Here is a 24080-nt window from a genome sequence, read left to right as displayed (position 1 = left end):
CAGCAATCAAATCGTCTCCAACAGTTGGCCATCCAATCTCCCTGACGTCAGTCATTTCGGTGATCAACGGAAATCTGCCGCATGCCCTTGACGAACCACTAGCTCCGACAGCCCCTCGGTCGTCGAAGCCCCCGGAAAGCCGGAGTGCGGAGACCCCTTATAAAACAGAGTCATGTCTCTTACGGCATCAGCGACCTCCGCTGTGTTGACCTTGCTTGCCGATAAACCCGATGATGGAAGCAAGAGGCGGTGGGATGACCAGTTAAAAGAACAGCGCGATCTGTACACGCAATTTGTGATTAGCTCCGCGCTGGGTCTCAGCGCCTTTTTGACATTCTGTGTATGTGTTTCTGTCACTATGAGGTGTGGGTCTTGTTCATCGCTGATAGTTTCATTTCTAGATCTTGCGGCCAAAATGGACAGAGTTATATGCCGCGCGACGACGACAAAGAAACGCTGCCTCGCAGTTACCTGAACTTCCGGACACCCTTTTTGGTTGGATTCCCGTTCTCCATCAGATTACAGAAGAGGAAGTGCTGCAGTCTGCGGGCCTAGATGCATATGTGGTATGTTCAACTGCTTTGGCTTCTCTGCCAGACAATAGACCATTGCTAACTTGAGTCTCTGGGTAGTTCTTGTCTTTCTTCAAGTTTGCGATCCGGTTCCTCTTGGCTGTCTTTATCTTCGCTGTTGCGATCATCCTCCCTATGCATTACAAATACACCGGCCAATACGGAGTTCCTGGCTGGGATAACGTCCCTGGCAATAAGACCATGAGTCCAATGGGCGGAAATGAAAAGGAAAAGCCAGTTACAGACCCTGCATATCTGTGGATTTATGTATTGTTCGCATATGTCTTCAGTGGATTGGCCATCTACATGCTTCTTGATGAGACAAAGGTAATCATCCGCACTCGACAAACCTATCTCGGGAATCAGACTAGCACCACTGATCGCACCATTCGCTTGTCCGGGATCCCACACGACTTGGGGACCGAAGATAAGATCAAAGAATTTGTGGAAGGCCTGCGAGTCGGCAATGTTGAGAGTATCACGGTATGCCGACAGTGGCGTGAGCTAGACGAATTGATCGACGAGAGAATGAAAGTGATCCGTGAACTTGAGAGAGCATGGACAAAGCACATGGGATACAAGCGCCCAAAGAGCGATGGAAATACGTTGCCGCTGACCGAACAACAACCCCGTGATGCAGACGATGAACGGTCCGGGCTCCTGTCCGGACACGAGAACGAGGATGTCTCAGGTTATGCGAATGAAAGACCCAAGGTTCGTATCTGGTACGGTCCATTCAAGCTTCGTTTCCGCATGATCGATGCAATCGATTACTATGAGGAAAAGCTACGGAAGATTGATGAACATATTCAAAACGCCCGAGAGAAAGAATATCTTAGTACCGAGATTGCTTTCGTCACGATGGAGTCAATCGCCGCATCTCAAATGCTTGTTCAGGCGATCCTTGATCCGCACCCAATGCAAATGTTTGCTCGACTTGCACCGGCGCCGGCAGATGTTATTTGGAAAAATACTTACTTGTCTCGTACTCGACGAATGGTTCAGTCATGGTCCATCACCTTCGTTATAGCATTCCTCACCGTGTTTTGGTCTGTGCTCTTGGTACCTATTGCCTCATTGCTGGAGCTGAAGACTCTTGAGACGATTGTCCCCCGGCTGGCCGAGTTCCTCCAGGAGCATCCGATCATCAAGTCGTTGGTTCAAACGGGATTGCCTACCCTCGCATTCTCTCTGTTGACGGTAGCTGTGCCTTATCTGTATGAGTGTAAGTTTTCCCATTCAACATTCCCCTTCTTGTAGTCGTTCAAATCACTGATCCTCTTTGCAGGGCTCTCAAATAACCAAGGAATGATGTCACGTGGTGATGTTGAGCTGTCCGTTATCTCCAAGAACTTCTTCTTCTCGTTCTTCAATCTGTTCCTTCTATTCACTGTGTTCGGAACAGCAAGTGGTTTCTATGGGTTCTGGGAAAGCCTTCGGGATGCATTCAAAGATTCTACAACGATTGCCCTCGCACTAGCCAATTCCCTCGAAGGCCTGGCTCCATTCTACATCAACCTGTTGATTCTTCAGGGGTTGGGCCTTTTCCCCTTCCGACTCCTTGAATTTGGAAGTGTCGCACTATACCCCTTCCACTTCCTGTCTGCCCGCACGCCTCGAGAATATGCGGAGCTGTCAACCCCTCCCAAGTTTAGCTACGGGTTCTCCATCCCCCAAACCATCTTGATATTGGTTATCTGCGTGGTTTACAGTGTGTTCCCGAGCTCGTGGCTGATCTGCCTATTCGGCCTGATTTACTTCACAGTCGGCAAATTTATCTACAAATACCAACTGCTGTATGCCATGGATCACCAGCAACATTCCACGGGTCGCGCATGGCCAATGATTTGCAACCGCGTATTCGTGGGGCTGTTGGTTCACCAGCTGGCCATGATTGGCGTTCTGGCTCTGCGCCGAGCCATCACCCGGTCTCTACTCCTGGTGCCACTTCTAGGCTTCACCGTTTGGTTTTCATATTGGTTTGGGCGTACATACGAGCCCTTGATGAAATTCATTGCCCTCAAGAGTATCAATCGGGACCAGCCGGGTGGTGGCGACATCTCCCCATCGCCTTCATCGAGCCTCTCACCGCCATCAGGCATGGATCGCGATAGCCTTCCGATACGTATTGGCGGACAGGACCTTGGGCTGCGGCTGAAGAAGTACGTCAACCCGAGCTTGATTGTCCCGCTGCATGCCGCCTGGCTTCCCGGTCACCACCCTGCTCGAGGCAATGGAAATGGTGCGTCCACTTTCGAGGCTCATCAGACACCGAACGTTTGATCTCGCCGGTTGTGCGGATTCTAGCTTCGCATGATCTACCCTTGTCCCGTTTGACAATACACATTTTTTTCTCCTGCATATGTCTTTGACCCATCATGTTTTACGATCTTGATACCTTCGCATTTCACTATCTTGTTCTGATATGTTTTCATGGTTATGATATCCTTGTGTGGCATATTGGCTTTCCTTTTGTCGGGCTCGTCTCGCCTGTCCCTCGCTATTCCCCTCCCATGCAGTAATTGATATTTTTGTTATTCAATTTTTCAATCCTTTCGTTTATGTATTTCAGTGTTTATGTCAAAGTAGAGTATAGATTCTGTATGATACTGATGATTCCTGAATTTTGTCACTTTCTACCCGTCAGGCGTGATCAGGCGTGAGCGGTTGACTTTCGAACACAATCCAGGCTCCAACCGCGGCATATCTCGTATCTAGGATTCCTCGGTAAAGATCCAAATCGGGTTCGCTAAGTATTACTCTTTCCTCACATTCCTCAGTTCCAAAATAAGCCCGCGGGAAACGTGGCAGTGTCTGAGCACGAAGTCAATACACGGTCTAACCGAAGAAAGAGCGGGTGAGAAAACTGAACTCGCATGCTTCTTCTACATCAAATGCAGAAGTATTTGGATGTACGCGACTTGCCACGATTTTCCAAAGAAAAAAGTGCGGGCAAAGGGTTCGACTTCAATGAGGCGGCCTGAAACATCATTCTGCTAGGGGCTACATCACAATTGTGATCTATAGACATCGATATGAAAACAATACATTTTTTGTCCAATAACCCATCTTTGCATCCGATCCAAATTCACAATTCGGTTCGATCTAAACTCCAGTGCGGACATACCTCGAACACCTACGGAATCACCGTCTTCTGGAATCCCTGGGGTCCACATGGTCGGGGCGCATTCCTGAGCGGTGGGGGATGGCACAGTTGTCTCTCTTGCGGTGAGGAGATGAAACAGTAAGAAAAGAACAGAGACAAAACAAAGTATTCTTGGCCGTTGAGGAATGTGGGATACACTGAACTAAATACTGATTGTTCAGGGATCTTAGTATAGTCTTCTTGTTATGATCATCACACGATTAGAGACATGCATGTAAGCGGTGAGGTTCGATAAGTGCCAAGCCATGCACTGCATCCGGGGCGCATTCCTTAATTTTCTTCCCCCGAGATCCTCTGGAATGTCAATGTTGCAGATTGATAGTGGGTTTTTTTGGTTTTCGGTTCCTTTTGAACATTGAAGGGGAGGTTTCTTTGATTGTAACCGGGATCTAGGGCTGCTACGATGATTGAATTGAACCGTGGAAGGGAAGGGAATAAGTCGATGCATAAAGTTAAGCTTAGTAGTTAGGCCCATGGATCCTCAAAGCCTAAACCCCGTTGCCTCCAGCTCCCCAGTCCATTCCAATATGGAATGACAGTAGCTGCATTTAATGCATGACTACACTGATTGTAATTGTACCAGTATTAATCATCTACCTAAATAGGTAGATACGTTTCTTACATGTGTCTTGACGTGATCCACTTTTCCACTTTTTGTCCACTTTTTGTCGGATTTCCGCGAGGTACATCTCAGGTGCCCTAAACTCCGTCTACTTTGTCGAAGTGTCGACGTCAGAACGGTAAATTGTAATTGAAATTAACCAGCCGGTAAACTTAGTTGATTTAGTTATCGCTTCTGGAAATGGTGAGGTGCAGTATTTAATTAAACAAGTCAGCCCTTGCCTCGCCCTCGAATCTCTCGGGTTTCATTTTGTCGTATCAAATTCCCGTCGCTGCACCGCTTTCAGACGTGAGGCCAATACAACCTTGCACTTAGCACGTACTTCATTCAAACTCTATTATCGTGGACCTGTGTATAGACCTTTCTTAAAAGTGAGTGGATTTTCTTCTTTTGAATTAAAATTACTGGAAGTTCGGGCTCGAGAGATTGCAGATCAGTGGGCTTACTAGTGTTCTAGACGATTCATCCTCAGCTGAACACTTAGTGCTGTGAAGACTTGGTTGTCTAGAGAGATCTCTTTTCCTCGGGTCTTTGCGTCACTCAATTGTGATCTTGGATCTTGCTACTTGGTGTATTTCAACTGCTTAAGGCACTTCTGTTCTGGGCACCAATCGATTAATTGCCGTCAAATTCACATTTGATACAAATTCAAATTTCCCAATTTCCAAGCCATGTGCTGGAATTGAACAAGAGACTGGGATCCAGTGGTGAAAATCCGATCATTACCTTTGCTAGAAGGGTATATCAGCATGCCTGCGCTGCGGTCTGCTAGTCAAGACTGGACCCATCAAATGTCCACGAATGCCTCCATCACGCACACCAAACGAAGGTCGACGAGGGCAATACCCTCGAATTTGAATAGGTCTGTGACAAGGTACATGTTACAGGGTCAACAACCCTCGAAATGCAATTCGACGAGCAAATCGTCCCCTCCCGCTGCAAATATTGCACCAGCTGAGATCCTACTGGATATTTTCTCCATGCTGACACCGCGGGACTTCGACAATGCCCGGCGAACATGCTCACAGTGGATGCGGACTAGCCTGAACCACAGGCTACTTGAAAACATGCTTAAAAGAGCAGGGTGGTGGGACGCATGGTTGCAAGACTGCCAAATGCCACGCATCTCCCGGTTAGATGAGAGCGAGGTCTGGAGAATGAGCCGCCGCTTTGCGACAGAATGTCTCCTTTCTGGGCGGAAGTTGAATGTCGAGAAGTCGGGCTTTTTGACTACAGCGGTGGTAGACTTTTCAAGTCTCTCTGGTTCTACAAGAACATCCCGCCGCACTCGACTTCAGTCAGTTTTGCAGATGACCGAAGGCAAAGGGTCCGGGGTGTCAACTTTCAGCATTAGCAGTTGCAGCAACTATCTACTCGTGACGACAGGCTGTATGATCTATATTTATTGTCTTTCGGGTCGAAAGTCTAGGCCAACATCTGCAACAAACTTTAGCGATGATAACTTGGCGCTTGTCTCGCGTATCTCATGTCCGTTCGATATTATTTCGGCCGCCATAGATACCAGCAAGCCCCAGTTCACCATCGCTGCATTGCTTCGCAACCGCGTCGGCATGATCTGCAACTTGGATATGTCTTGGGCCAAAGACTCAGCTACCAAGGGATCTCACTCCAATAGCAAAATGCCCACCTCATCCCGCCACTTCTTCTACAACATCTGCACAGTGGACAACCCACCACGAACGGTTGCCCTCTGTCCTGGTCGGCCTATTGTCGCCTTCGGCTGCGCCGCGGGCATCGAAATCCACAGCGTGAGCGAAACAAAGCGCAACGAACAACGCAAACACTTCACCCTCCCCCAACCCTCCGAAATCCTTCATTTCCTTCCAAGTAGCTCAGAAACACCCAGCGAGCTACGTCTCATTTCCTCACTATCCGGATCGGGCTTGCACGAATGCAAATGCCCCCCTTCACCCTCCCCTTCATCTTCATCCTATTCGACATCATCCCCAAAACACGACCCAAAAAACAACCAATTCCATTTCCTCGCAGACATCCAGTCCTTCAATCGCCGCCGCATTCCCCACGCCCCATCCCGCAGTTTTGTCCGCGCAACACACTGCCACCACTATCGTGCCGTCCCCATCAACGACGGTTTCCACATCATGTTCATCGAGCCACGCACAAAGCTACTATGCATCGGGACCGACGCTCCAATCGGCGGGCCAACAAGCCTAACCCGCGCATTCGTCTGCGTTCCGCCGCCGTTCTCAAATACCCAAGACGGACAGACCAAGACACCACCCCCATCCCCATCCCCCTTAAACACAACTCCGCCTCCAGCAGACCTCCCAATCCCAACAACCTTCACTGCGGGCTCCGACCTCCGCTGGGGTCTCCGTGTTGTCGCAGCCTATGGTGACCGCCTCGTGCTGTACTCCATCCCCTTGGACGTATTCAACGTGATCCGCAAAGAGCGTGAACGTCAAGGTGACGGTATAATGGGTGCCAGCGATCTTGCACTTGACTGGTACGTTGACTCGGAGCGGTCCCGCAAGCGGCGTGAGAGTCTGGTGCAGAACCAAAATGGGGATTGGGAGTTCCTTTTGTCGGTCTCCTATCGTCCTACGGCTATGATGTGGCCGTTTAAGATCTATGGCAAGGAGATTGGGTCCGTCAAGGGGACTGTGGAGCTTGCTTTGCAGTCTTCCCAGGGTGGAGTTAGGGTTTGGGCTTTTGGGGAGGATGGAAAAGGCACTGTTTTGGATGTTGATATTGGTGATGCTCCCACACAGTCTCTTGGTGTTGGTTCTGATGGGGAGTTGAAAGATCTTGGTATCGTTCCGAGGGTTGGTCTAGGTGGCCTGGGGGTTTCTAGGAAACGGAAGTTCGAGGAAGCGAGGACTGGGTTTGCAGGTCGATATGGTGCTGGTCGCTATTCGGCTGGAGTTGATGTCAAGCCTTGTGCTGCTGGTGTTCATGGTATACATCAGGATCCATCTGTTCGGCGTTCATCTTTTGCAGCTTGCATTATAGATTTTAAGATTCCCTTGTATTAAAATATATGTGAATATATACTATTATCAGATGTTAAGTCCCATGTCCTTTTAGCTGATTTTGGCTTCCTTCCGCTTCCTCTTTCCTCTTCTTTCTCCTCCTCCTCCTCTCTTCTCTTCTCTCCTTTCATCATTCATCTCTCTTCTTCCATTCTCTCCTCACTCTTTTCCATCCAATCTGTCTCTTTTATTTATCCCGCTTCATCTACTCCTTCCCTCTTCTCACCTTTCACTGTCTTTTCTCCTTTCAGAGTCCCTCTTGAGAGACTTTTGCAGGCGACTTCCACGTTTGACATAAATTGATAGTAAGTTGATATCCATGGATTGTGTCAATAAATTATGCTTATCACTTTCATCTAGCTTTCTTGCACAAAATTCGCAGCCATCTACAATGGATTCAACTCCCCTCGCCAACCTCCCTCACGACTGCTGGTTAGAGATACTAGAGCGTCTACCACAGCAGGATTTAAATAACCTGTCACATGTTTCTCGCGACACCCGTGTTTCAGCTGAGCCTTTCTTGTATCGATCAATCCACTGGGACTGGAAGAATCCCCCGATCCATAGAATTTTGCTCCTTCTCCGGACTATCTCCGTGCGACCAAAGTTGGCTTCCTACATCCGGCATGTCAGTTTCGTATGGTGGGATATGGAATCACAGGAGGGGACAGAGCTTCGCATCCCCAAAGGAGCAGTTGACTGGGGCAAGATGATGCTACAGTTTAGGCCCACTTTGAGATGGGCCCGGAAGGTTGTTCGAGACGCAAAATTCTCGGCAAAATTCGATACGAAATGGATCACACGACTGTTTGATGGAGACGCCTACGTCTACGCCACACTGCTGATCTCGCAACTCCACAACCTTCGCAGCCTTCGACTAGACTACTCATTCGTGCTTGAAGGGGGCTTTCCTGGGGAGATGTTGCATCATTCTCTCTTTGGCAATGCACCCCCTGGCATATTAAGTCGCTTCTCAAAATTAGAAATGGCCGACTATGGAAGCAATCTTCCTCTCAAAAAGCCCCGCGACGGTGAACCGATCAGAATCGGCAGAACTTGTCAATTTGTCCCCTGGTTCCACCTTCCTTCCTTGAAGATTCTTGAGTTTTGGCTCCATGGTGTGGAGGGAATTTGTGTCTCCCCTACGGAGATTCCGAAAAAGTCCTTGAATTTGCCAAACCTGCGCACTCTTGTCATTGCCAAGACACGTGTTTTACCTGAGGACATCGCCGCACTGGTGTCTCAGGTGCCATATCTGGAGTCCTTGCATGTGGGCATGTCCTACAAATGCCGGGCAACAGCCGAGTTTCTCAGGGACCCTAAATGCCTCCTTCATTCCTTGGAAACTTCGGGTCAAGCAATCGAACACCTTTCTATCAGTGTGGAGCTTCCCCCATGTTGTGTAGAAACCTTCCGTCTGCGTATGGCGGATGAAACTGGTGCGCCATTTCGTGGCATCTTGAAGAGGTTCCCCAAACTGAAAACAGCATCTTTACCACTCAACTTTCTCATCGGCTGGGGTACAACGCCCTACGAACTTCAAGATGTACTGCCACTCACTCTCGAAGCCCTTCACATACGGCCGGATCTCTGGGGAGCCCCGCACCCAATTATATTCGAAATGGAAACACTTCAAACATTAGAGACATTTATGGTACACAAGCAGCGTGGCTCCCATCCTTCTCTTAGGACATTCTCCTACCAAGGACAGAATGAGTATGATGATCGGGAACTCACTGCCATGGGCTTCCCCGACGGTTTTAAGTACGCCCACTTGGTTAAGCGGGAAGCAATGAGCCTATTCTGTCTCAGGAAAGGATACAATCTGTTTTCTCGATATAGTGACTGCACACCTGCTTTCATGTTAAGGAGTGTGACCTTGGTAGACAACGTCATTCACCAGTTCCCTTGGCCGTTCGTTGGGGTCGATGAGCTCCCCGCAAGCATGCCTCGATATTCAAGAACAACATCAATCACACCATTAAATAGGGTGTCAACTAGTGAGAATGCAACTGATGCGAATTGAACCAATGCCAACTCGACGCATATCCAACTGATTCCCCCGCATGTAATTTCATTATTCCAAGATGTCTCCATAGCGAATGCGATCCATCTCCTCTTCTTATTTCCTCTAGTGATCTTCCAGTCAAGATATATAAGGATTTTAGGCCAAGTTCCGAGGTCGGCTTCAACGAGGTGCGTGGCCGTGGACCCTGATGACGGCATAGGGCTAATTTCGGCCCCATATCTCCACTATAAAATGAGAATGCGTATAATGTACAATAATATAAGTGGAACTTCGCTATATATTAAAAGGGAAAAAAAAGGAAGCCGTAGCAGCAAAATTGCCCTAAGGTGGAACGTGTTGAGCTTCAAGGCCGAAAGAAGTAAAATCATTGAACTTTTTATCCACTTTGACACGCTTAAGAAATGCCCCGTCGTAATTTAACTTGAATATCTCAAAACAGCTTATTTTGTTTCCGATTTCTCGCGACGAGCGCGAACACCTTGAGCCAGAGTCTCCAATACTGACTCGGTATCCTCCCAGTTGATGCAAGCATCTGTGATACTGACACCGTACTTGAGACCGGCCTTGCCCTCTGCGGGGACCTTCTGGTTGCCTAGCGTAGGTCAGTATAAACAACTTTCTATATATAGCAAAATCTGCAAAAGACTCACCCTCGTTGATGTTACTCTCAATCATAACACCCATAATAGCATCCTCACCGGCGGCAAGCTGCTCAGCAAGCACAGCAGCGACCTTAGGCTGGTTCTTGTGGTTCTTCTCAGAGTTACCGTGGCTGCAGTCAACCATAAGACGGGGACGCATGCCCTTTGCACTGAGCTTAGACTTAGCATCCGCGATGCTAGCAGCATCGTAGTTAGGGCCCTTCTTGCCTCCACGAAGGATAACGAAGCAATCAGGGTTACCGACTGTTCCCACGATAGAGACAACACCGGGCTTTGTGACAGACAGGAAGTGGTGGGGGTGCTTGACAGAGCCAATCGCATCAACAGCGACATCGAGCGAGCCGTCGGTACCGTTCTTGAATCCGACGGGGAAGGACAGACCGGATGAAAGCTCACGGTGGACCTGGGACTCAGTGGTACGCGCACCGACAGCACCGATGGACAGACAATCGGCCAAGAACTGGGGGGAGATTGTGTCGAGCATCTCGCTGGCGATGGGCATGCCCTTGTTGGTCAAGTCGACGAAGAGCTGGCGCGATACGCGGAGACCCTTGTTGATCTGGAAGCTGTTGTCGATATCGGGGTCGTTGATCAGGCCCTTCCAGCCGACTGTTGTGCGGGGCTTCTCGAGGTACGAGCGCATGACAATCAGCAGCTCGTCGGCGTACTTCTCCTTCATCTTCAGTAGACGATCGCAGTATTCGAGGGCCATTTCCGGGTCGTGGATGGAGCATGGTCCGATGACAACCATCAGACGCTGACGCTTGGTATCTGTGCCATGGACGATCTCGACGGCTTCATTGCGTCCATTGAGGACGGTCTGTCGTGACTTTTCGGTCAATGCGATCTCATGCTGGAGAAGATTGGGAGGGGTGAGAGGGTTGTAGCCGAGAACTATAGCTGTTAGAGACCAATTAAGAGTAAAAATGAGAGCCGGACTTACTGCGAGAGTCTTCCAAATGGCTGTGGTTTCCCACGTTAGGGTTATCAATGAAGAACTGGAATTGGCGACGTCAGAAGGGTGAAATTTAAAATCAATAGAGGGGCTTGACTCACCGACATCGGAGGAGGGGTAGGCAGGGTAAAGATGGGAAGGGGAGGTTTTGAAGAGCAACTAAGAGGAATTAAGGTAATTGCAGTGAACAAGAGAATAACAATTTGTTAAAAATTAGAAAATAAAAAGAAATAGCTGGTGAATGAGTCAAAAGCACTTTAGAGTATAAAGGATTTCCACGTGATCCTCGGTGAATCTAACCCGGCGCTGGAGTTCCAATCACGGCGGTCCCATTTATAAAAAAATTTGTGGATGTGGACTTAAACATATTAATATCATATGATATTGGTATAAGAATCCGATCCCTTGCATGCAATACTGCTCAGCCTTGTGTCACCCTCGAGATAATATATGTAACCTGTGATTTCACCCCTCTGCCCACCCATCTTTCAGATTGGTCCTTGTTGCACTCGACGATCAAGCTCCTGCAGTCCACGAACCAGGTCTTGGCATATATCTGCATGTTGTTCCTTGATGGATTGCATTTGTTGCCGGTACAGCTGTATTCGTGCTTCTTGCGCCTCGAACAGATCATCAAGGATCCGACTACACCCCTCTCGGTAGATCTCCAGGACTCGACTGACGGTGGCCTTTTCCGCCGCCAGCTGAGTGGACAAATGCTAAATCCTAGTTAACGAGGTCCTATTCAAGTAAGGAGTTTCGACTAACCGAATTGGTTTGTTGAAGCAGGTGGTGTGCGTCCTTCTGCGCCACTTGCAAAGTTGATATCCATTCCATATCGTCATGACCGTCCACCGTAGATGCTTGATGCGACTTACCAGCTGGCTGTGTTGATGCCGATATATCAGTTCGGAATGATTGATCAAGGTACCCATGATTCTTTGAAGGAGCATCACCTAATGCTCTCTCGTCGAGCGTTCTCTGTGAAGAACTTCGTCCAATCGTCGATGCTTTCTCGAATTTGGCCCCATCAGCAGTATCCTCCTGAGAAAACAATGGGTGGTGCTTTTTCAGCGGCGGCCATTGGTGAGATCTCTCCAGTTTCTCCGTTTGGATCCCGTATTCCAGGAACATGTCTCTCTGGAACTTGGTCCACATGACCCCTTCATATTTACTCTCGGTGGAAAGACTACACGAGTCTCCATCGTATTCACTTGGACTAATGTCGGTGACGCTGGTTGTCTCTTCGTGGGCCTTTTCGCCATCCAGGTCAAGCTGAGGCACAACCATGCTCTTGGCTGACTGAGGCATGAGTCGAGGACTACCATTGCTGTCGACAATGCTGGTCTTTGGGACCGATTTTGGGGGTTCGGGAGACGTAGAATTCAGTTCCATTAGGGATTCATTATTAAGAAGGCGCTTTTGAGATTCCGGAGTATGGCTGGATCCATGTCCATCAATCCGTCCTGCTGTGAGATCATCGAATTTCCCTACATTTGACGGCTCTGACGAGCTATCAGCCTGGCTTTCGCAGAGGTTTGTGACGTGTGAAGAGGCGGTTGGTTCGGATCTCATAGGTTGCAAGGTTGCAAATCCGGGGATATGTTCCATTTCCATGTGGTAATCAAGAATTGAAGGACCGGCCCCCATCAAGCCTCTGCCAGATTCAAATTCTGAAGAGCTCGCTGTAGTTGTCAACCTGTCATCTCCCAGCAGCTTCCAGAAGCCTGCGTCATCTGCCTGTTGCATCGGCTCTTCTTTGGGCGGAAGGGTTTTGGCAATCAATGCTGGATTGACAGTCTTAGGCTCGGTTTGGTTTTGGTGCATTTCAATTAGAATTGTTCTGCCCGGTACGCTTTCAATCGCTGGGAGTGCCAACACTGTTTCGATCGGCATTTTATCGGACTGCTGCTTTGGGGGGGATTCCTCTGGTTGCACTGGATCAGATGAGATGATGAGAGGTACAGTTGGATCATTGACTGGTTCATCCTGAGGAGACTCTGCTCCATGGAGCGCAAGCATCAGCTTGTTGCCAACACTCTCTGCTCTACCATGGTGTTTAGGACGACTCTTTTCATGAGCCGCCTTGGTTTGGCTGCTTTGTCCCTTTCGAAGTGCCCTTGACTCCAGGATGGTGACCTTTGAAGTAGTCGTGCGCGGCGGTCCTCTGAGATCGATGTCGGAACTTGAAGATAGCTGGGACATCACATGAACAGGGTTGCTTTTATTTGTTTCTCCGTTGGACTGTGACCGATGCTCTAGGATGCTAACTTTCGAAGTACGAGACGGCCCTTTGCCATGATCTTCGAAATCCGAGGATGAATCAGTTGTCACCGATGTGCAGCTTCTTATCTCAACGATCACATCCCCCTTGTTGTTATTTCCATGCTTGTTGTGGCCATCTTTCGGTGGCGAAGTTTGATGGGAAGCTTCGGGCACATTTCCATTGCGCTTCGTCACATAATCTTTGCTTCGCCCGTCCGTAGGGCTCATGTCAGACGGCCTGCTATTATCCAGAGGGGCTGCAGGAGGCAAAACGCTTGCAGCAAGCGTTTTCAATGGCAATTGTGGCCCTTTGGTGCTGCCCTCTTTGGTAGTAGTGCTCTTCCTCGTGTTCGATTTCCTGCGTTTAACCGAGGCTGTCTGGGGCTTTGGTGGCATTGCTCGCTTGCTTCCTTTCTTTCTGTCAACTGTCTTCAGTCGGCTCGGGTCTGTATCGGCAACGGAGGTTCCTCCATGGGTCCCTTTATTCCCAACTGTTTCATTGGGTGTAGGGCGAAGATCTTCATCCCAGTCCACTTCTTGGGGTTTGGGTTTGGGCTGCCTTGGTTTTGTGAGCTTTAATCGAACAATCTTCGACTCCGAAGGCTGGGGTGGAGGGGCTTTTGGCTTTTGGCGGCCTGGGCTTGTGAGGCCGTATTCCGAAGTCGCTGGATCTTTTACAATCGCCTTACTTCCTGTGTCTGGATTGATTGGTGCAGATGAGCCCCGATCTGGGTTCATGGTTGCTATCATACACTTGGAGTCAGAACATGGAGATGGGATGTGAACGAAAGGCAGGTCTCCAGACCCAGCTGATGAGGGTGCTGAACTAAGGTCGGCTCCAGCATACGGCAAAGATCACATGATACCTCAGCTATAACTTCAAATGTCCTACTATTATACACATCCATGGATAATGAAATGAATATAGATCGTACATAATGAAAAGTTGATTTGCAGATATGATCAAGGTAGCCAGGTTTTAGTTGATTTCTGTTGATCCTCTTACAGCTGCCTGAGTGCGAGTATATTCATAGCTATGTTCTTGAATAATCTATATTATTGTTAGCCTACTTGCCCTTGAATAGATCGAAAATTGCCGAGATTGATAAAAACTAGTAGATTCTGGGGAAGCAAAGTGTTCTATTTTTATCTCAACTTGCGTGCTCGTCGCATATTTGAGATCATATGTAAAGCACCTTGCTTCCCCATAATATTCTTCCCCATACTCCTCAGAGATCCAAACTACCATCCTTGACTTCCCAACCCTCATAATTAATGACTTTAAAATGGCCCTCAGAATGAATTCATCTTCAATCGAAGATCCCGATCGGCCCGTGCAAGCTCCGCGATCCGCCCACGGATTAATAATCGCCGGCATTCGATCTGGTTCGCTGACAATACATTCATCCATGGATGCGGCTACTTTATAAGCAATTAAACTTATGCCTAATTTCCCGGTAAGTCACAGGTCTCACGTTCATACGCCCAATATTGCGTTATAGGTCTACACAATGGCACAACAAGCGCCACAAACCGACGAAGAGGTGCCAGCTCCTCGATGCCGGTTCAATGCAACCGAGACTCTAGACCGGCTTCGAAGTCTTCTCCCTGCTTTTCTTGTTAAGCCTCCGAGTGTCGAACTCGACACCGACCCTATTCCCAGAACGAATGTTGAACGTCGTCGAGCCTCATACGCTGCCGCTTCCCTCGATCAAGACGAAACTCTTCCTGAGCAGATTTCTACGCAGCAGGAACACGGGATTGGTGTGTCGGAAACCGTCGCTAAGGATGAGACAGTTCTCTACCTCGCGTATGGGTCAAACCTAGCTTCCAAGACTTTCCGCGGAGTGCGCGGCATCAAACCACTATCGCAGATCTGTGTGCTTGTCCCCGAACTCCGTCTCACCTTCGATCTTCCGGGAATACCGTATGCAGAGCCCTGTTTCGCAGGGACACAATACAGAGATATTTCTCCTCCAGCATACGACGAGACCGAACTACAAGATGACGAGACGGATGTGTCGGACAGTGAGTATCTGTCAGAGAAGGCAGCGCTCATGGGTCAGACACATCAGGTAGAGGTAGTCTCTAGTTGTGACAAGCGTCGATGGCACAAACCTCTAGTCGGAGTCGTCTACGAAGTCACACTAGCCGACTACGCGAAGATTATCGCGACAGAGGGCGGAGGTCGTGGATACCGCGACTGTGTCATCGACTGCCATCCCTTCTCTAAATCCTACAAGCCTTCCGACCCCGTCCCGGATTACCCAACTACACCGGCTTTCAAGGCACGCACCCTGCTCTCACCAGCTGCGGAGAATGCTCGCATTAAATCGCAATCCCAGAAAGGCGATCTCGCGCTGCCACCCAGTGGTTCAAAACTGTCGTGGTGGTATACCGTCTGCTTGCATTTCCGGCCCGATCCTAACTACGCTCAGCCCTCTGCCCGCTACCTTGGGCTGATCAAGACTGGCGCTGTGGAACATGGCCTGCCTGTTTCATATCAAGAATATCTTGCGCAGATCAAAACTTACCATATCACAACTACGCGCCAGAAGATCGGGAAGGTGATCTTCCTGGCTCTGTGGGCGCCTTGGTTGATTTTGACTTTGGCATTATCCAGGATATTCGCAGGTCCTGATGGTCGTATTCCGCCGTGGCTGGTGGCTCTGGCCAATATCGTGTTTGCGGGGATATGGAATAGCTATGACTATTTCTTTGCTCCTGTCTTTGGGGATGGCGAGCGGACTCTAGATGATATCCCGGCCTGAAGTTGCTTCTGGGCCTTTTTTGATGGATTTTATAGCCGCGTAGATTCTTGCATATACAATTAGAAAATGATCACTGTACACCACTCATCTCATTGCCAAGTCACAGAACATACCATATCATATTCCTGATACAGTCATGCACAGTACAGGCATAAAATGCAACTTTAGAGACTGAGATATATGTAACGGTCTCTCATCTGTCATAATCACAAAGGAAATTAAATTCAGATGACTCCTCGAAGCACACAGTTTTCGAAAGGAAATGAAAAAAAGAATATATCTAGGATACAGATACAGGTGTTCGGGGAGCGTTCTAACAAAACACAGACACAGCGACCAATAGATAGACACAAAAAATGACGAGACAGAGAGGCCTCTTTGAAGTACCTGTCCTGTGTCAAAACCGGGGATGTGGTATGGGTTCCCCAAGGCGTACCGGCCTCTTCAGCCTCTCACATTCTCCCACTCAAGAAAAGGCCTTGCTGCAAATTTAACGGCGGGGGCCGATCGGGGGGCTGTACACGATCTTGCGGGTCTTGAGAGGGGCCCACTTGTAGCGCTTGACCCAGACGGAGATGGCGAAGAGACCGGTCAGGAGGGCAACGGACTTGACACCCATCTTCTTGCGCTCGTCCATCTCAGGCTCGGCGGACCAGTTCAGGAACTCGACGACGTCCTTGGCCATCTGGGAGGTGGTGGCGGGGGTACCGTCCTCGTACTCGACAACACCGTCGAACAGGACACGGCCCATAGCAATACCTGTCACTGAGTCAGAAACGCTAAAAAGAAACAATGTTATGAAATTATCGTTACGTACCGGTACCGGGGAAGTAAGGGTTGAAGTTCATGCCCTCGGCGACGGCAGCACCAGCGGGAGGCTCATCGGGGTAACCGGTGAGCAAGCTGAAGATGTAGTTGCAGCCACCGTGACGGCCCTTGGTGATCAAGCTGAGATCGGGAGGAAGAGCACCACCGTTGGCGGCACGTGCGGCCTCCTCGTTGGGGTAGGGTGCGGGAATGTAATCGGAGAGCTTGCCGGGGCGCTTCTCGATGTTGCCCTCGTTGTTGGGCTCGGTGTCGTACTCCTGCTCCTCGGCGAAGGCCTTCATCTCGTCGACGGTGTGCATGGTTCCGACCATTGAGCGCCATGGGACACGAGTGAGGGAGTGGCAGGAGGCGCAAACCTCACGGTAGACCTGGAAACCACGGCGGAGACTTGGACGGGGTCAGTACAATGCAAACTGGCGAGAGCAAAAATATGACTTTGGGGAGAGAGCACTCACGCGGCGTGATCGAAGGTCTTGTTGAAGCGCTCGTGCACCCAAGGGTACTGAGTAGCGTGGAGTCTAGGTAAAATCACCTGTTAGCTTCCACCATTGTTCTCAACATGGATCGCACAATGTTCGGCTGCGGCGAAGCCAACAAGGACGGCGATCCTCCTGGACAAGTTCACTCACCCCTCCTCAGCAGGTGTCATGGCGAAGGCCTCCTGGCCATAGAGGTGGTAGTACCATGCGGTGGAACCGGCGGCGGCGGCAGTTGCAAGCGCAGCAGTGAGTGTGAGGTAGAAGGGGGAGCTGGCGGCCTCGGCGCCGGCGGCGGTGGAAGAGGCACGCTGTTGAAGGTTAGCAACAGAACCCTTCTGTGATCCAATTGACATTCAAGGAATCGATCGTCCTCTTCCGTGAAGGTCAATGGGGTAAGGGCGTACCGTGGACTTCCCGAGGGACTGGCGAGCGATGGCCCGGTTGGACGCGCGCAAAATGGAACGTCCCAGCATGACGAAGTTTAACCCAAGCAATTGAATTTGATTGGGAATGGGTGCTGTATCGCCAAAGCGAGAGAGGGGTGGGTGGGGAGAGGAGGGGGGATGGTACAGGAGAGAGGTGCTGGAGGTTGAGGTCGAAGTCGAAGAAACTTGACATTGATGATTACCCCCTTGCTCTGATTGGCTCCCGGCCACGCTAGAAAACCGACTCTCGGAACATCACAATTCTGCCGACTTACGATGAATTGATCTATATAAAATTTACTAGTTGATTATAATAAATCCTCATATTCTGTCCATAGCTTCTTTGTCTTTCTCTGGTCCTGTGTTGTCGTTTTTTTTTTCTTCCGGTTGTGCGTATCCCGGGATTCACCGAGAAAAACACGCATCACCGGAACACCGGTTGTTCTATTCGAATATAGCTAGAAGATCTTCAGATCGGCTTACCAACTACTAGCTATATATGTATATATACCACCAGCCCACCTTTTCCCTAATATATACCATCTTCCTCAATGGTCGGGGTATGTCGGTATCTTCTTCGTACCTCTATACATACATAGCTAAGTCCCTATTTACTATAGCTAGTAATGTTTAGCTACATCAGTTCGTATTGCAATTATTATAATATCAGGAAGAATTCCACTTGCCTGTTTATATTTACTTCTCTGATAGTTAAAACGAAATGTTAGAATTGGGAAATTATGTGTTACGTTGAGGCTCAACATGGAAGTATATATTTAGCCATCAAGTCAATCCAGATATCTCTAACTTTTATGATTCACTCTCTTCATGGTTACCCAACCACCGTATTTGAACTTTCTACAGCACTAGAAACCAAATATTATCCAACCCTTTTATTTTCTTCCAATTGGACAAAGCCCAATTTGTCTATATCGTACAGATGTACCCAATGTATACGATAGAGCGGTGTACATTTTGCCAGCCCGGGGAGGCGGCGGCGTTGGACCCTGTCCGTGCGTGATCATGCAGCATTGGAATGTGGTTCCTGATTTTCAGTTGAGAAATAAGTGGTTAGATGCGAATATGTCTGCATGAAGATTTGACACCAAATATACCCTGAAGACGCTGTGCCTGCTTGATATCGAGACCGGACCACCCCCCACAACCCCGCGGAACAGCTTGGAGCGAGTCCGAGGCTGCCTCAAATCTAGAGCTCCCCACGAGTCCTTTGTCTACCGATGAAGAGTCCAGGAACACAATATGCCAGGTGCAAAAAAAGGGCCCACGGCCGCAGCTCGGCCACGCAGAGATGTGCTGGCCTCGCTGCGCATGGCATCAATGGAAGACATCTCCAGAGCTGCTCTTCCAGCAGGTGCGTGAGATAAAGACATGCGGTGGTGGAGGAAACATGCTGACAGGAGGACAAACAGAGATCGTATCCTCTATTCTCGACTACGTTGGCCCCGTTGATTTGATCCGAGCAGCACGGTCCTGCAAGCTCATGCACGAGATGGCGTATGATGACACTCGATGGGTACACAGGTTGAAACGAATCGGGTGCTGGGATGAGGCAGATGCTAGGAAGAATGCTGAGGTGGTATTTGGGACAGTCGCCAACATAGAGGTCGTTGAGCAGCAAGAGAAGGCTGAGCTGGGTGATGGACCAGTCCCTGCGATCACTGTTAGCGATGACCCTTCCAATGACCTGAAAGCAATATCCGATGGATTCGATAAGATTGAACTAGTGAATACCGCAGCCCAGCCCAATATGTTGCAGGATCCTCTGGATGAACCCGTCCTGACGGTGTTGAAAAATGTCAGGTCAATCCGGGGCGAGGCGCGTCAGGAATATGGCAAGATACATGCTGCACTGGCACCGTTTTATGAGGACATCACGCGAATTGGACCATCATCTGAAAACTTAGTTTTCACGAAATACAAAGATCCTCAGGCCCAAGCGCAGATACTGGCACAGTTGCTAATGTTCTCCAAATCTGATATGACACAAGGATGGGACGAGCGGGTTGACCACTTAGAGCGTACAATCTCGATGTTTGAGACTGCTGCGCTGAAGGAGTTTCGCCAGGGGTATGAAACAGACGATATTGACGGGGCCATGCGGAAATACGCACACATTTTATGGACACTCAACGGTGGGCAAGCCGCCGTGGATCTCTTCATCCATCACAATCACCTGATGACTCGGAAGTCTGATCTGGGAAGCGTCGCTTCCTGCATTGACGGTTCAACCAGCCAGGTCAAAATGGAGCAGACGCAAGCGTTCTTCACACGACTCAGTGTCGCGTTCAACGATGAAATATCCATTATGAACACTGTCTTTCCCTCAGCCTTAGACGTTACATCAACCTTTATGACAAAAGTCGGCCAAGATGTGTTGTATCCTTTCCTCACGGCAATATTTGATGAGCTGCATCGTGTCAGCATCAAGTCCTATCTCACTGCAATCTCGGCGACTTTTGTCCAATGCATGAACCTCTCGGAGGCTCTGCTTCCCATACGAGGCTCTGATACTAAGTTCGATGAGTATCTTGATAATGTTGTGATCAAGATTTATGAGCCACACCTCGATCTGTATTTGGCAGAAGAGCTTGATTTTTTCAAGAAGGCCTGTGAATTTACAGTGAATGAGTGGGACCGGCATCTCTCTGAACAAGCGGCTTCGACAGAGTCTTTCTTGATGTCAAACATAAATCGCCAAGCCGACAAACGAGACTTCCTTACTTCCTTCAAGAAAGTGATCATGATGCCGGTAAACATCCTACCGAGCTTTTCAAGTGCCAAATCAAACGAACAATCGAAACCAGACACGGAAACAAGCAATCCAAATCCGTCGCAGCCGTCCAAAAACACCAATAGATTCTCGACCATATCGTCGCCTGCCCCAGTGGCTGTCGAGGAAGTTCCAACTACAGAGCTGGCAGCAAAAGCGGCCATCATGAAGACGAAGATGGAGGGTATCCGCTCATTGTTTAGTATCGAAATTGCACTTGATCTAGTTCATTCCGCCAAGTCTAGTCTGGAGAGAGCCGCCCAATTTGTGCGACTTGGCGGCGAATTCGGTCTTGCAGCGAAGCAACAATGCGAGGCAATCTTCGTGACGCTGCTACGTATATTGGGACACCAGCATGTTATCGTTGGATTTGATAAGGCTGTCAGTCATCTATCCAATTACCGACCCCGTGAGCAAGGGGAGCGTGACCAATCTGGGGTCGAGCCCCTGGTCACTTTTCTGGAACTGGTCAACGTCGGTGATTTGATTCTGCAAATGATGGATGTATTCTACGAGCAGGAGTTGATCGCCATGAGATTGACTGATAGAAACGATTTTGTGGACCCTGCCAATAAAGAAAAGAAAAGGTTCGAACAGATGCTGGATGAACGTGTCGCAGCTGGCCTGAATAAGGGAATCGATGTTCTCATGGAAGAGGTGGACTACATTCTGGCAACACGGCAACTAGCCACCGATTTCAACCCCGGTGTTTCCTCAGATCCACACCGACAGACCATGGACGTAGGCGTCAGCGAAGTTGCCATCGCCGTCGTCGACGTGGTTTCATCGCATACACAGATGCTAGTCGGGAGCACGGACAAGAGCACACTAGACGTGTTCAATCAAGAAGTCGGGCTCCGCCTATTTTCCGCGCTATGTAAACATCTCAAGCGACAGCGCATCAGCGTGGAGGGGTCCCTCAAGTTGATCAGGTATGTATCTCGATCTCCAACCGCATAAAACATGGCAAGCTGACTTGTCTTCCTAGCGACATGAACCACTATTTCAAGTATATTCAAAAATTGCGAAACAATGAGCTCCTTCTCTATTTTACGGCATTCCGTGAGCTCGTGCAGATTTACCTGATCGACCCTGGCGACGCCAAGGAACTGGCGAATGTCATCGCCGATGCGGATCGGTTCCATGGGATTTGGCGTGTGGAAGAGGTCTATGAATTTGCCGAGCGCCGAGCTGACTGGTACCACGTCAAGCGGGACGTGGAACGAGCTATGTATGGAATTGGTTGCAATGTGATGTAAATGGAGACTACCGATACCCCCGGGAATTGCATAGCGAGTGGCTTATACTTACCTACAATGCGGACATGCATGTCCGCATGGAATATTCTGCTAGGGAGAGTAGACTCGTATGAGTATATAGAAAGTGATCGATGTATAAATATATGCTAGATATTTGCTTCTCAAATCCATAATTTGGACCCTAGAGGTAGAGAAATCGAACAATTAATGTCTTCACATCTCAGTTTCAGCGAGACAAAAGAAAGCGAAACGAGACGAAACCAGATAGTCGAACAGCACAGATAAAATGATCGAGATGAATCAAAGATAGAACATTAAATATGAAAGATGAAAGATGAAAGATGAAAGATGAAATATAAAAGAGTATACGATGTAACCTCCCCTAGCCCTAAGGGTCTGACGTCAACACCAGCGGCTGCTGGAACACCACTTGCAGCATCTGAAACGGAGTGAAGAAAAGTGACTCTCTGATCCAACTGTCCCCATGTCTGGTTACATTCTAAAACATATTAATAGAATTTCAAAATGACCTGGAATTTTTTACTTTATTTCTGGTTCCCCAGAAATCTTTTTTCATTCTTCAGGTGTTGAGTACGTCTTTCGAGCTCTGTGAAGAAGGTTATCTGATTGATTTTCTAGATACCTGCATTGTGCCAGTTTCTATGAGAACACAATATACACAAGAAATTGGCTATGGCTGCCTAGGATAATAGACCATACACGATCATTGCATCACCACATTGCTATCCAAGTCGTCACAGCTTAGGACCGCATCCCAAACCGGATCGGAGCCTGGCGCTACTACTATTGATCCAACGACAATAAGAAGAAACTATCTGAGATCATGCATTAACAAACTGAAACTACGACCACCACTTGTTTACGGCTTTAAGTCAAAGAGAAGAGCTCCAATCCTTCAAAATGGACCGAAACAACCACACCAAAACCACACGATGGCTGGCCATCGTTATACTCCTCACAATGCAAATACTCAGCGCAAAAGCTGACGTAGTAACCGTCTGGACTACGGTGAAAGTGCCCGCGTCAACACCAACAGTGCCCCTATCACCATCCTACACTTCCCTCAGCGAGTTCAAGGACGACATGTTGAAAGTCACGAACGAATACCGCGCTAATCACGATGCCAATCCACTACAATGGAACAACACTCTAGCCGATTACTCGCGGGAGTGGGCAGAAGCCTGTATCTGGAAACATTCGGTGCGTACCAATATCCTAATCCTCGAGATAATAATGCTAACATTACTACAGAAAAGTAGCTACGGCGAGAACCTCGCATACGGATACCGGAATGTCTCTGCTGCTGTCATCGCCTGGGGCGACGAAGGCGATATGTATAACTTCGGCAAGCCAACAGGTTTCACCGAGCAAACGGGACATTTCACTCAGTTGGTCTGGAAGGCGACTACCCAGGTTGGGTGTGCTGCTGTTAACTGTGGATATACCAAGAATCCCAAAAGAGATAACGGGATCGAAGTGCGAGAGGATGCCTTCGAAGAAGATACACTGGAGGAGGATGTTTTCGAAGGGGTGTTGATGGCGCCTCGTTTCAGCACGGATGAATCCGGACAAGATGGGCTGGAAGGGCTGAAGGTTGCGCGAGGCGAGCCGCGGGCTCAGGGGTGGTATGTTGTTTGCGAGTATACTCCTCCTGGGAATGTTGTGGGCCAGCATGATTCCTACTTCAGGAAGAATGTCTTGCCAAAGAAGGCGCCTGCCGTTGACGACTCCTCGTCCACAACCAAGTCTTCTTCGTCCACGACTTCTGAGTCTTCTTCCACGTCTACGCCGGAACCGTCGCCGAATGCTGCTACATCTACTACTGCCGAGAGTCAGAGTCAGCGTACAGGAGGTGCTATGAGGTTCGCGCTGGACTCGAAATTGGGGATGATGCTGGTGGCATTGGGAACGGTGGGCGTCGGGATGGGGCTTTACACTTGAGATAGCTTACTTTTAAATGATTTAAATAAACAAATACAAGGTTGAACTTTGCTAGGAACTGGTTTCGTAGCCATCTCTCATGCTTATCCACATTGCACATTTGGTCGGGAGGCGCACCGCTCGATCTATTGATTTTTGGAATGTCCCGATCCTCACTGGGCTTGCCCAGGGGACCTAAAAGAAACACAAGGGGACAGAAGGCTGGGTTCAGGCACAAGCGCGAAACGCCAGCAGAGAAACAGGGGGAAAAGAGGAACAAAAGGAAACACATTATTTGCGA

General features: G+C 49.0%; 9 protein-coding genes across 9 annotated transcripts; 6 read left to right on the top strand and 3 right to left on the bottom strand.

Annotated features, from left to right (window-relative positions):
- Positions 1 to 172: 172 nt before the first annotated feature.
- N7537_004444 (putative DUF221 domain protein) lies at positions 173 to 2855 on the top strand (the record flags this gene model as incomplete). Its single annotated transcript, XM_056895501.1, has 4 exons — positions 173 to 340; positions 402 to 566; positions 633 to 1797; positions 1861 to 2855. The coding sequence occupies 4 exons, from the start codon at positions 173 to 175 to the stop codon at positions 2853 to 2855; spliced, it is 2493 nt and encodes an 830-aa protein (XP_056755249.1).
- Positions 2856 to 5151: 2296 nt separating this feature from the next.
- Positions 5152 to 7377, top strand: N7537_004443 (F-box protein; the record flags this gene model as incomplete). The annotated part of the gene is made up of 1 exon (XM_056895500.1): positions 5152 to 7377. The coding sequence occupies one exon, from the start codon at positions 5152 to 5154 to the stop codon at positions 7375 to 7377; it is 2226 nt and encodes a 741-aa protein (XP_056755248.1).
- Positions 7378 to 7765: 388 nt separating this feature from the next.
- N7537_004442 (uncharacterized protein) lies at positions 7766 to 9400 on the top strand (the record flags this gene model as incomplete). The annotated part of the gene is made up of 1 exon (XM_056895499.1): positions 7766 to 9400. The coding sequence occupies one exon, from the start codon at positions 7766 to 7768 to the stop codon at positions 9398 to 9400; it is 1635 nt and encodes a 544-aa protein (XP_056755247.1).
- Positions 9401 to 9843: 443 nt separating this feature from the next.
- On the bottom strand, positions 9844 to 11127 carry N7537_004441 (3-deoxy-7-phosphoheptulonate synthase; the record flags this gene model as incomplete). Its single annotated transcript, XM_056895498.1, has 4 exons — positions 9844 to 9995; positions 10054 to 10959; positions 11009 to 11063; positions 11122 to 11127. The coding sequence occupies 4 exons, from the start codon at positions 11125 to 11127 to the stop codon at positions 9844 to 9846; spliced, it is 1119 nt and encodes a 372-aa protein (XP_056755246.1).
- A 381-nt stretch (positions 11128 to 11508) lies between these two features.
- Positions 11509 to 14023, bottom strand: N7537_004440 (uncharacterized protein; the record flags this gene model as incomplete). The annotated part of the gene is made up of 2 exons (XM_056895497.1): positions 11509 to 11739; positions 11789 to 14023. The coding sequence occupies 2 exons, from the start codon at positions 14021 to 14023 to the stop codon at positions 11509 to 11511; spliced, it is 2466 nt and encodes an 821-aa protein (XP_056755245.1).
- A 773-nt stretch (positions 14024 to 14796) lies between these two features.
- N7537_004439 (uncharacterized protein) lies at positions 14797 to 16056 on the top strand (the record flags this gene model as incomplete). The annotated part of the gene is made up of 1 exon (XM_056895496.1): positions 14797 to 16056. One exon carries the CDS (start codon positions 14797 to 14799, stop codon positions 16054 to 16056), a length of 1260 nt encoding a protein of 419 aa, XP_056755244.1.
- A 400-nt stretch (positions 16057 to 16456) lies between these two features.
- N7537_004438 (ubiquinol--cytochrome-c reductase catalytic subunit CYT1) lies at positions 16457 to 18042 on the bottom strand. Its single transcript, XM_056895495.1, has 5 exons — positions 17768 to 18042; positions 17514 to 17671; positions 17340 to 17402; positions 16874 to 17271; positions 16457 to 16815 (listed from the first exon to the last, which is right to left on the bottom strand). The coding sequence occupies exons 1-5, from the start codon at positions 17834 to 17836 to the stop codon at positions 16547 to 16549; spliced, it is 957 nt and encodes a 318-aa protein (XP_056755243.1). The 5' UTR covers positions 17837 to 18042; the 3' UTR covers positions 16457 to 16546.
- A 1006-nt stretch (positions 18043 to 19048) lies between these two features.
- On the top strand, positions 19049 to 21838 carry N7537_004437 (uncharacterized protein; the record flags this gene model as incomplete). Its single annotated transcript, XM_056895494.1, has 3 exons — positions 19049 to 19160; positions 19219 to 21511; positions 21568 to 21838. The coding sequence occupies 3 exons, from the start codon at positions 19049 to 19051 to the stop codon at positions 21836 to 21838; spliced, it is 2676 nt and encodes an 891-aa protein (XP_056755242.1).
- A 921-nt stretch (positions 21839 to 22759) lies between these two features.
- N7537_004436 (putative extracellular SCP domain protein Pry1) lies at positions 22760 to 23800 on the top strand (the record flags this gene model as incomplete). The annotated part of the gene is made up of 2 exons (XM_056895493.1): positions 22760 to 23059; positions 23111 to 23800. 2 exons carry the CDS (start codon positions 22760 to 22762, stop codon positions 23798 to 23800), a joined length of 990 nt encoding a protein of 329 aa, XP_056755241.1.
- Positions 23801 to 24080: the final 280 nt, after the last annotated feature.

This window comes from Penicillium hordei (genome assembly GCF_028827395.1).
Source record: "Penicillium hordei strain IBT 12815 chromosome Unknown utg000002l_segment0_segment0, whole genome shotgun sequence".
NCBI classification, from domain to species: Eukaryota; Fungi; Ascomycota; class Eurotiomycetes; order Eurotiales; family Aspergillaceae; genus Penicillium; species Penicillium hordei.
The sequence above is the reverse complement of the archived record's forward strand: the minus strand, read 5'-3'. Positions and strand labels throughout refer to the sequence as shown.